Source organism: Aegilops tauschii, chromosome 2, assembly GCF_002575655.3.
Source record: "Aegilops tauschii subsp. strangulata cultivar AL8/78 chromosome 2, Aet v6.0, whole genome shotgun sequence".
NCBI classification, from domain to species: Eukaryota; Viridiplantae; Streptophyta; class Magnoliopsida; order Poales; family Poaceae; genus Aegilops; species Aegilops tauschii.
This window is the reverse complement of record NC_053036.3, coordinates 554,501,855-554,514,189: the sequence shown is the minus strand read 5'-3', so window position 1 is coordinate 554,514,189 and position 12,335 is coordinate 554,501,855. Positions and strand designations below refer to the sequence as shown.

The window sequence follows — 12,335 nt, the reverse complement described above, 5'->3', positions numbered from 1 at the left end:
CGGGAGGAGGAGGATGGTCTTGTTTCTTTGATGTCGACCCTCTTACCTGTGCTGCTGCCGCCGTGGGTGAACTTGCAAAACACCCTGGCGTGGCCATCCTCTCGAACGCTAGCGGATTCCTTGAGCACTCGGGCCACATGAACCTCGTCCTGATGGATGTCCCCAAGCGAGCTCACACGTAGGTTTACCTTCAATTGGACCTGATCGAGCCGAGCCACCTGTTCCTCAAACTTGCTATCCAACCTGTCAATCCTCGCCCGAATTTCTACGATCCCCTCCACCTGCTCCTGTAGGAGGCACATCGCTGCAAATTCCTGCACCTCAAACGACCCCATCGCCTCTACTAGATGCCTCATCTGAGCGCTCGGCTTGAATGGCGCCGTCGCCACCCCCTCTGAATTCCGCTACGCCGATTTCAGATTTCTAGTCAATCGCTCGAGGGCAACCAACAAACCAATCGGTCGATGTTACAGCAGAATTTCAAGATTGCGGGATGCGATTCAGACTGATCTAGCTTTGAATACCACTTGTCATGTCCAATCTAGGATTTCTTTCTCAGATTTGAGTACAAGGGGAAAACCAGAGGAGGAAAGCTTGGGGAAGAAGAAGATACAGAGAGGGGTACAATGAGATAGAAAGGAAACATGAGCTAGTTCTATTACTCGCTGACTCTCTCTCACGCCAGGTCGAGTTTATATAATCACTCGTACAATACCTAATTCACTAACAACTACTTGGCCCAAGGCCCACTTGACTCAGCCAGCCCACTAGACCAAACATTAGTTCGAAACCCTTCTCTGTCACCTGTATCGATCATCTTCAGGACATTAGCTTCAGGTTCTGTAGGCGGCAGTACACCGGTACTGACACGTCTAGGGAGGGGAGGTAGTATGCTCCAGCCTAGAAACTCCAGGAAACTGCTCCAGAGAGGTGATTGGGAGGTGATCTTCTGCCTTCTCTTGACACCAGCGAAGCTGTGGGTTCTCGTCCTCTCCGTGTGTCGCTCCAGCGGAAGGGAACCCCGACATTTCTCTTCAGTAGGGAGATAGGCTAGGCATAGTTTTTTGTTAGAGGTGCCGCATCAATGGTGGAGATGGCGCCGAGTCGGAATAATCTGCTTCTACTCTTTCTTCATCTCGGTGGCGTTCTAATGGGCGGCATCGAGGAGTAGGTGGCTCAGTTTTCTTGTCGGTCTTCAGATCCGGTGAGATTTGTGTCTGATGGTCGACACACGACGCTCTCCCGGGTGGCGTTGGCGTTGATTGTTGCAGTTGTGTTTGGTGTATTGCATTGGGGTGTGTGGATGGCGGCAAACAACGGTGTTCCTCTTCTTCGACCGCGTCGGATGAAGTTAACGGTGTTGAACCCCGACCGACATGCCAATAAGCCTTGGCCTTGTTGCTTGCATCGATTCGGTTCATCGGCCCGAAAAGCATCCTTATATGCGAAGGTGCTCCTCTAGATATGTGTATGATGGCAAATCCCCTCTTTTTTCAGTGTTGCCTCGGGACCGTGGAAGATGATGGTGGGCGACCTTTCAGCATGACACAAGATTCTGCCAGAGTGAAATTCTAGTTTTACTTCTTGTGCAGTCTTTGATGCAATATTACAACGCATTGTGTATGTCTCTTGTAGTGACACCGTGTGAACTTTTTTAACCCGGTTTTCTAATGAAATGTATGTGGTTACTTCTAAAAGAAACTCCGGGCGGCCGCCCTTGCTCGCCCTAATGCAACCAATGTATGGGACTAGCTAGATGCCAGTTGACTATTTTTTTGTCAATCAATTTGTTTTAAGTCGCCAGATGTAAAACGAATGACATATCGCTTTCTTCAACCTCGTTCCCATCCCCCTGTTCATCTTTTTTCCCAAACCGCCCGAGGTACCACCGGTCCAACCGCATGCTACCGCCGCCCACAGCCGGCGGTGCTCCCGCGATTGCCTCGCCGCCCATCGCCATCCCTCTAACCCTGGCGAACCTCCATATTTTTCCATCAAATCTGCAACCCCACAGCCCTAAAATAGATACCCAGCAAGCTTGCCACCCTAAGATAGACACCCAGCGAGCCTGCCTTCCAAAGATAGACCTAGATGGTGCTGCTTCTTCCGCGAGCCGACTCCTTTTTTCTCTTCGACCGCTGCTGCTTTCATCATGCAAAATCGACTAACCCAAATATCATTTTCAGGCGACTGACATTCAGCTAAACTGCGATGCATCGTGGTATGCATGCAAAGTTGCAAACCCAGTTTTTATGGAATGGACGCGGAAAAGTACACTTCTATATATGCTGTTGTATGATCACAAATCGTCAGTTTTGTCGGAACAAATAGCCAAGAAACCCCCAATTACAAAATAAATAAAAAAGAATATGAAGAGCTTGAGAGCCAGAGAGGAAGGAAAGCTCAAGAAAAGAAGACTTCCCAGACGAGCTTTGTCACGAACACATAACGTGGCAGCGTAAGCCAATGGCCGTACGTGCATGATGCATCCGTCCTCACGACCCGACCTTATCGAGGCTGTCGGCGACGGTCTTCATCTTGGGCCGGAGCTCCGGGTCGGCCTCGGTGCACGCCAGCGCGACGTGGAACGCGGCAACGATCTCCTTCTTGGGCAGCGCCGGCGCCTCCCGCAGCAGCGCCGGGTCCACCATCTCCGCCACCGGCCGCGCGTCCTCGAACCCGCGCCGCACCCACCGCACCGCCTCCGGCACCGCCTCGTGCTCCGCGCTCCCGGATCGGTCCGTCGTCGTCGTGGACGGCCCCGAGAAGGACGCGGACGTCGACGGCGACGCGTGGTCCGCCGGTCCCCGCCCCGTCAGCAGCTCCAGCAGGATCACCCCGAAGGAGAACACGTCCCACTTCTGCGCCGGCCGCGCCCCCGGCGCGCGCGCCTCGGGCGCCCGGTAGCCGCTCGCCTGCGCCGGCGCCTGCGGCTTCGTGTAGGGGATGGCGCCGCCGAGGAGGCTGCCCCCTGAGGACGGCGGCGCGCCGTCGGGGCCGCAGCCGGCGATGGCGAGCAGGCGGACGAGGCCGAAGTCGGCGACGCGGGGGCTGAAGTCGGCGTCCAGGAGGATGTTGGACGGCTTGACCTCGCCGTGGACGAACCGCCGGGTGCTGTTGCACTCGTGGAGGTACGCCAGGCCGCGCGCCGCGCCCTTGGCGATCTTCAGCCGCGCCGCCCACGACAGCACAGGTTCACCGGCGCGACCTGCAACGTGGACGCGGTAACTAAAAGTTAGCATGCATGTGTATATTGCTAACCAGAATTGGTGGGCATTGATTCTGAGTAAGAAACAAAAATGCTACAGACAGAATTAATGGCCATTTAATTAGTAGAGTGGCGTGTCCACATCACCAGAAATTAAAAAGCTTTGGTGCTTTGCACGGACACAAGCAGCCATGCCATGGCACTGTTCATGGACACTGACTGCATATGAGGAAGGGACTTGTGCAGTGAGCATTAATGGCCCACGTTGTGCCTGATTTGTCATGCACTTGACAATGGTACTAATTGTTGCCGCAAGCACATGGCTACTCACAACACACAAACGAACCAACCATTGCTGCCTGCACACACACACACCAGTTATCATGGCGTCCTCACAAAGTTGTCAAGCTTTGTCCTATCAAGGCCCGAAAGCCACATAGAAAGGCAGCATCAACAGCAGCCTCAGCACTACGCTCATCATCGATCACCCAGTAATCAAAAGCGCTCGTTGATCATGCTCATGCATGCGCGTCGCCGAGGAAGGCGTGCCTCCGCGGTCTCAATTATCGCCTCTGCTTTTGGCTCGAGTGTCGCGTGGAAATCTTTTCCGTTCCGGGATCATATTTAGCCCTAGAAGATCATTCTGTTAGGCCGTGACAGTGACAAAGGTTCCAGGCCTAAAAAGTTCTCTTTTTCCTCCTTCCAGGCTCTGCACGCAGGAATCAGGATGGTGTAAAGGCATTCCTTTGCTCTTTCCCTCTTTGGTTTCTCAGTATTGTGCAAGTGCTGGTATGGAGGATACCTTAAAAATGACTTGATCCTGTGAGGTATTGGCCTGTAAAGTGTGCGTGTACACCATAAACAATACGTAGTTTTTGGTGCAGTATATTCAGTTACTGGCCGGCCCCAGCTTATGGCGCGACTCTTAGCTCTTAAGCTACGCTAAAAAAAGCTCTTAAGATACGCTAGCAACTCCCTTGGTTTTCAAGCAGAAAGCAACAGCTCGCTGCTGTCATTGGAGAGCACCTACGAGCCAAAACATGAGGCGAAAATGATTTTTTTTTGCATGTCGCTGGAACCATCCATCCATCCGGTCGACAGCGGATGCCCGGCATGGATGGCAGAGTGTGGTCCATCTCCGTCCGGGCACACAGGTCGGTGCGGTGTTTGGAAGCTTTCGCTCTCGCCGCTTGTCATGCAGTGGATCGAATCGCCTGACCGGTCCGTCGTCCGTTAGGAAACTGTTGATGGGATGATGCCTCGGTCGCACGGCACGGCAGGTCGTTTGCCACCGAGAGCCGATCCCGGCCGACCGGGGATTTTCTACCAATCATACTTTACACTTGTTTCTACCCTCTGTCAATCTAGTCGAATTTTGAGACATTTGACCTGAATCCAACCACTTATAGTTTAAGTGGGATTTTACGGGGAGATCCTATAGATAGAACATGCCTCGTGACGGCATCTTCAAATCCTACCACTAAACCTCAAGGTGATATGTTACTAACAGACAAAGGACGCAAAGCTCTAAGACAAAGCCTTCAAAAAGAAATAGCCACTTGCATGTCAAAGTCGGTTGGCTCCCCAGACGTTAGACCCTGGCCTATAACCTTCAAAACATATCTTCAAACCAACAACTTCAAGAAGGTAAACATATGGGGACTTCGAAGCAGCCTTATCATGCGAGTTAGATCATGGGTTGTCATCTAGGAGTTATGTCTCTCACCATAGTCATTGTCCACCATTCTACCGTCATGCTCACATAGAATTTGGCAGGGCAAAGGAGAAATTACCGGAAGGGAAGACAACACCGCGTCGCTTCCGATCATTGTTGCACCGCCATCTCGCCGATGATTGCCGTTTGAGCCTAACAGTCACTGCCCTGAGATGCACCACCTACATGCCAATGCTCGCTCCGGCCCACGATGGAGCCAAAGTTGGCCTCGGTAGGGCCTGTCCGCAACGGTGAGGAAGAGGAGCATGGCACCTTACCCCAACCTCCTCACGAGACCGATCCGACGTCCGATGCACCGCACCGGACCCGCATGATTCGGCATGCCTCCCCGTCGTGAGCCGCACCAGTCCGCGCCCGCTGCCCCATCGATCAACACACTGGGGTATGTCGGATCTGCATGTCCCAGCCACCACACCATGCGAGCGCCATCGCCGATGTCAGAGTCCCCCTAAAGACGTCTGAGAGGGGCCGCACGCCGAGGTGCAACACGATTACGCTTGATCCACGCTCTGGCCACACGCCAAATCCACGCCCGGGGCACTGGTTGACCATGTGCAAACACCGGCTCGACCTTACACGCGTAGACATTGTTAGCTGCATGGGAAGGAAAATGCCCTGCTGCAGTTGCTGCCGCACGGGCTTTGCCTGACGACGACGAGTAGGGAGGGCGAAAGAGGAGGGTAAGGAGGGGCGGATGGGTGGGTGGGAGACGTCGAACTTTATTTGATGGTGTGTCACGGATTAAAATAAGGAGAAACCATACCCTAACTGTATGTTTTTTGTTTGGCAAAAGTTATGACTCTTCCCTGAAATTCTTGCCATATGTCATCATTGGTTGTATAATTAGTGATCTAAAAGGTCTTATATTTTTACAGAGGGAGTATATCACATTTCAATGTTGTTGTCGTGCATTTAATACGTAATCAAGCAACATAAAAATAAAATTAAAACTAACACACACTCTATTAAGATGAGTTACTATTCTAGCGAGATTGGCTTCAAGTTATACTACCAGGAGCAGAGTCTTGTTCAAAGCGAAAGAGCAGTAAGCGAGTTGACCGGCGTGATATAAAAAAGAAAAAGTTGACCGGTGGTACTTTTACTTACCACGCAGCGCGGTGGCGAGGTTGCCGTTGCCGACGAAGTCGGTGACGACGAGCTTCTCGTCGGGTGACCAGTAGTAAGCGCGCAGCCGCACCACGTTGGGGTGCCGCACCCGCCCCATCGCCCGCGCCTCCGCCCTGAACTCCTTGCACCTCTCAGCGCCACCACCGCCGCCGCCCAGCCGCCGGACGGCCACCGGCGTCGAGCCGTTGCCCACCACCACCTTGTACACGATCCCCTTCCCTCCCTTCCCCAGCACATACGCGGATGACCGGAGCAGCTCGTCCAGCTCCATCCGGAATCCCCGGTCGATCGCTACAAGCTCCCCGTCGGCGCCGCTGCACTTGCCGTCTCCTTCTTCCTCGTCGTCCGACGAGCCGTCCGCCCAGCCTCTGTCGCGGCGGCCCCAAATGCAGCCGCACAGCCCCTTGTTCCGATCATCATCGTCGTCGTCTTCTGCGATTGCACGGCCACGGCCGCGGCGGCCTTCCCTCCGGTCCTTGACTTTCCAGTATATGTACACCAGGATGATGCCGACGAGGGCGACGCCGGCGGCGTCGGCGACGGAGATGAGCGCTATGAGGCTTGATTTAATTGGCTGATGCTGGCTGTCGTTAGAGGCGGAGGCTGTTGATGAACTGGTGTTCTGTGGCGGCGGAGATTGCGTCGGCGGTGGGACGGCTCGGCAGGCAACTTGGAGCGGGAAGCCGCAGAGAGCGGGGTTGTTGAGGAACGCAGTTGGGCCCTGGCTGGCGAGGGAGCCCGTCTGCGGGATGGCGCCGGAGAGGTTGTTGAAGCGGAGGTCGAGAGTGACGGTCGCCGGGAGGCGGCCGAGCTCCGGCGGCACGATGCCGGAGAACTGGTTGTGCGAGAGGTTGAGCGTGCCGGAGAGCTTGGGGAGCTGGCCGAGGTCCGGCGGGATGGAGCCGTTGAAAGCGTTGGAGGAGAGGTCGAGCTGCTGCAGGCTGGACAACTCCGGCCAAACACCGGCGGGCACCTCGCCGGAGAAGGTGTTTCTGGAGACGATAAGACGCTGCAAGCTCCGGCAGTTCCGGAGGTCGAGCGGCAGCTCGCCGGAGAGCGAGTTCCTGGACACGTCGATGTTCTGCAGCCTCGGGAGGTCGCAGAGCGCCATGGGGAGCTTGCCGGTGAGCGCGTTGTTGTAGAGGAAGATGGAGTGGAGCGAGGAGGCGTTGGAGAGCGCGGGCGGGATGCCGCCGCTGAGGCGGTTGTCGTGGAGGTTGAGCCGGCGGAGGAAGAGCAGCGAGCCGAGCTCCGAGGGGATGTAGCCGGCCACGTTCTTGCCGGCGACGGCCAGGCCGACCACGCGCGGCTGCGACGAGATGTTGGCGCAGGTGACGCCGGGCCAGCGGCACGGGTCGGCGTCCGACTCGGACCACTTGGCGAGGACCGAGGCCGGGTCGTCGGTCACGGCCGCCTTGAAGGCCAGCAGCGCGAGGCCGTCGTCGGTGAGCGCGACGGCCGGCGCCGGCGGCAATGCGAGGAGCAGCAGCAGGAGGAGAATCGTGGTCGGGACTGTCCTCATGAGCAAAACAAACTCTTCTATCGTCTGTGTCAGCGTGTGTCTCTGGCTAACACTGACTGTCAGTGGCTACAGAGAGGTGCGGCAGCAGAGGTTAGGGGTTATAGAAACCGACAGATCTGCGGCAGCACTGCAGTTGGAATTGAGTGGACACCTTGGATTTCGAAGGCGTGCATGCGAGCGAGCTAGTGGTGATGGAATTTTTCTCCTTTTCGTTGGCATGCTAGTAGTGAGGAAGTGGTTATGTGTGGAAAGATGGTTAATGGTGGCTGTCTTCATTAGAGTGGGTAGGGCCCCGGATGTGGTAATGGAGCTCGTAGTAGCTGGAGAGAGACGTGTGGGGGAGGGGAGTACACGGGAAGCAAAGTTGTGTGTATGTGCGCTTCGTGGCTGGACTGTAGAGTATGATGAAGGACGTTGCGGTGAGCCAAAGACTGGAGGACGGCCAGGTAATCATTCCTGTGGGTATGGACTTTAGGTGGCCTGGTTGGTGAGGTGAGTGAGTGAGTGAGCGAGCTCTGTTCGTGCACTTGCCGTTTGCCATATGCATTCCACAATAGAAATAATATCTGCTTATGTCAGCGCCGCTCCAGAGCGTCAGAACCGCATTCATTCCCGCCCAGAGCGTATGCAACCTTTCACGTCGCACCGGTATTGAAGCGGTGTGCCGGCAGACAGTGTTGCCCGCGCCGCTTCCCATGCACGCGGCTGCTCCATGTTCAATCGACATCTCGTCGGTCCTCCTCCCTACATTAAACATGTGGGGTTGTCGAGGAACCTGCTCCCGCGCCACTCGTCCATCTATTTGCTGCCCACCATTAACCTCCTCGTCGCTTGCCCTGCTATCCGACGTTATTTAAACTCTAGGGCCGACCAGTGCCTCATCCAACCTCCTCCGCCCCTTTTCTCCTCTCGGCACCACGCCCGCCATGGCCTCCTCGAGCTCCAAAGCCCTTTGGGGCAGACTCTCGTCCGAGCAGACGAAGGAGATCACCGGCATTGCCGCAGCTGGCCGGCCAACAGACGAACGAGCTCACCGGAGGCCAGCAGTGCAGACACCCCAAAGGAAGAGGCGGCTGATGTCGCTTGAAGCTACGTCGGTATTTCCCCAAAGAGGAAGGGATGATGCAGCACAGCGGCGGTAGGTATTTCCCTCAGATATGAAACCAAAGGTTATCGAACCAGTAGGAGAACCAAGCAACACAACCTAAACAGCCCCTGCATACAAATAACAACACCTCGCAACCTGACGTGTTAAAGGGGTTATCAATTCCTTTTGGGTAACGGTGCCAGAAACAGTGTGCGGACGGGAGAAAGTTGTAGTAGATTGAATAAATAGACCGCAAATAAAATAAAACGCAACAAGGTATTTTTGTATTTTTGGTTTAATAGATTTGAAAATAAAGGCAAGGAAAAAGTAGATCGCAAAGGCAAATATATGAGAAAGAGACCCGGGGGCAGTAGGTTTCACTAGTGGCTTCTCTCGAGAATAATAGCAAACGGTGGGTGAACAAATTACTGTTGGGCAATTGATAGAACTTCAAATAATTATGACGATATCCAGGCAATGATCATTATATAGGCATCATGTCCAAGATTAGTAAACCGGCTCCTGCCTGCATCTACTACTATTACTCCACACATCGACCGCTATCCAGCATGCATCTAGTGTATTAAGTTCATGGAAAAACGGAGTAATGCAATAAGAACGATGACATGATGTAGATAAGATCTATCTATGTAGAGATAGACCCCATCGTTTTATCCTTAGTAGCAACGATACATACGTGTCGGTTCCCTTTCTGTCACTGGGATCAAGCACCGTAAGATCGAACCCACTACAAAGCACCTCTTCCCATTGCAAGATAAATAGATTAAGTTGGCCAAACAAAACCCAAATATCAGAGAAGAAATACGAGGCTATAAGAGATCATGCATAAGAGAGATCAAAGAAACTCAAATACTTTCATGGATATAAAAAGATATAACTGATCATAAACTCAAAGTTCATCGATCCCAACAAACACACCACAAAAGAGTTACATCATATGGATCTCCAAAAGACCATTGTATTGAGAATTCAGAGAGAGATGAAGCCATCTAGCTACTAACTACGGACCCGAAGGTCTACAAAGAACTACTCACGCATCATCGGAGAGGCACCAATGGAGGTGGTGAACCCCATCCGAGATGGTGTCTAGATTGGATCTGGTGGTTCTGATCTCTGCGGCGGCTGGATGAATATTTCATCGCCTCCCCTAGGGTTTCTGGAATATTGGAGTATTTATAGAGCAAAGAGGTGGTCCGGGGGGCACCTGAGGTAGGCACAACCCACCAGGGCACGCCTGGGCCTCCTGGCGCGCCCTAGTGGGTTGTGCTCTCCTTGGAGCACCCCCCAGGCACAGCCAGGGCCCATTACGTGTCTTCTGGTCCATAAAAAAATCTCCGTAAAGTTTCGTGGCATTTGGACTCCGTCTGATATTGATTTCCTGCGATGTAAAAAACATGCAGAAAACAGCAACTGGCACTTGGCACTATGTCAATAGGTTAGTACCAAAAAATGATATAAAATGACTATAAAATGATTATAAAACATCCAAGATTGATAATATAACAACATGGAACAATAAAAAATTATAGATACGTTGGAGACGCATCAGCATCCCCAAGCTTAACTCCTACTCGTCCTCGAGTAGGTAAGTGATAAAAACAGAATTTTTGATGTGGAATGCTGCCTAACATGTCATATCATATTCTTTTCTTTATAGCATGGACATTTGAACTTTTATGTGATTCAAAACAATAGTCTAGTTTTGACATGATAATTTAAATACTCAAGCATATCAACAAGCAACCATGTCTTTCAAAATATCAACGCTAAAATAAGTTATCCCTAGCCCATCATGCTCAACCATTGATCCATTCATGAAACACACTTGCATATTAGCTACACCCAATACTTAAGTACGATCATATTGCCTCCTAGTTGGTGCTTTTATAAGAGAAGATGGAGACTCAAATTCAAAATAAAAATTGCATAAAGTAAAAAGAAAGGCCCTTCGCAGAGGGAAGTAGGGATTTGTAGAGGTGCCAGAGCTTAAACGAAAAACTTAGAGATAAAAGCATTTTGGGAGGTGTATCCATCCCACCAACGAATACAACTTAGAGTTCCCAACACTTTCCATGCTAGATATATCATAGGCGGTTCCCAAACAGAAAATAAAGTTTATTCCTTTTTCCACCATACTTTCACTTTCCATGGCTAGCCGTATCCACAGTTGCCCTCCATACCAACACTTTCCAAAGAATTTATTATTTGACAACATAAAGTAAATTCATTTTTTTTATTTCGGGACTGGGCATCCCTAAAACCTTTGCCTTACTCTTGTGCAATGACAAGTGAATAAACACTCATCGTGAGAATAACAAATCCATTATGGAAAATATTAGCCACCCCTCACCGCTCCGCGAGCGAAACAAACACAAAAGAGAAGTTTATTTTGAAAATTAGAGATGGCACATGCAAATTTGCTTAGAACGGCAAAAGAATACCGCATATAGGTAGATATAGTGGACTCATGTGGCAAAACTGGTTTAAAGGATTTTGGATGCACAAGTAGAGATCATACTTAGTGCAAAATAAAGGCTAGCAAAAGATTGAGAAGCGACCAACCAAGAAACAAATAATCTCATAAGCAAGCATTAAGCATAATTAACACCGAATAATGCACCATAAGTAGTATATAATTTCATTGCATGACTATTGACTTTCGTGCTTGCATAGGGAATCACAAACCTTAACACCAATATTCTTACTAAAGCATAATTACTCATCAACATAACTCACATATCACATCATCATATCTCAAAACTATTACAAGGAATCAAGTTTATTTTGTCCAATGATCTTCATGAAAGTTTTTATTATATCCTTCTTGGATATCTATCACTTTGGGACTAATTTTCATGTGTTACTTTTCATAAGCTCAAACAAATATAAGTGAAGATCATGAGCATAATTTTTCTTCTTTCTCTCAAAATAATTTAAGTGAAGCAAGAGAGAATTTCTTGAAAAGTTTACGAACTCTCAAATAAATCTAAGTGAAGCAAGAGAGCATTTCTTCAAAAAATACTAAGCACACCGTGCTCAAAAAGATATAAGTGAAGCACTAGAGCAAGTCCATAGCTCATAAAAATTTTAAGTGAAGCATAGAGAGCAATTCTAACAAGTCATGACATAATTTTGGCTCTCTCAAATAGGTGTGTCCAGCAAGGATTGATGACTTCAAACACAAAATAAAATAAGCAAAGACTCATATCATACAAGACGCTCCAAGCAAAACACATAGTATGTGACGAATAAAAATATAGCTTCGAGTAAAATACCGATGGTCGTTAGAAGAAAGAGGGGATGCCACTCGGGGGCATCCCCAAGCTCAGTTGGTTGCTCATTTTTGGATAATAGCTTGGGATTCCGGGGAATCCCCAAGCTTAGGCTCTTCTATCCTTCCTTCATCCATCGTAAGATAACCCAAAACTTGAAAACTTCAACCACACAAAACTCAACAAAACCTTCGTGAGATCCGTTAGTACAAGAAAGCAAACCACTACTATAAGTACTGTGTCAAACAAATTCATATTTTGTTTTTGCATTATGTCTACTGTATTCCAACTTTTCTATGGCAAAAACTCATCAAAGAAAACCATAGAGCCATCAAAACAAGCACACAACGGAAAGAAAATAG

General features: G+C 50.5%; 1 protein-coding gene across 1 annotated transcript; it reads right to left on the bottom strand.

The window, feature by feature from the left end:
- Positions 1-2,247: 2,247 nt before the first annotated feature.
- On the bottom strand, positions 2,248-7,820 carry LOC109783692 (receptor protein kinase-like protein ZAR1). Its single transcript, XM_020342291.4, has 2 exons — positions 6,051-7,820; positions 2,248-3,208 (listed from the first exon to the last, which is right to left on the bottom strand). Exons 1-2 carry the CDS (start codon positions 7,591-7,593, stop codon positions 2,496-2,498), a joined length of 2,256 nt encoding a protein of 751 aa, XP_020197880.1. The 5' UTR covers positions 7,594-7,820; the 3' UTR covers positions 2,248-2,495.
- Between the last annotated feature and the right edge of the window lie 4,515 nt (positions 7,821-12,335).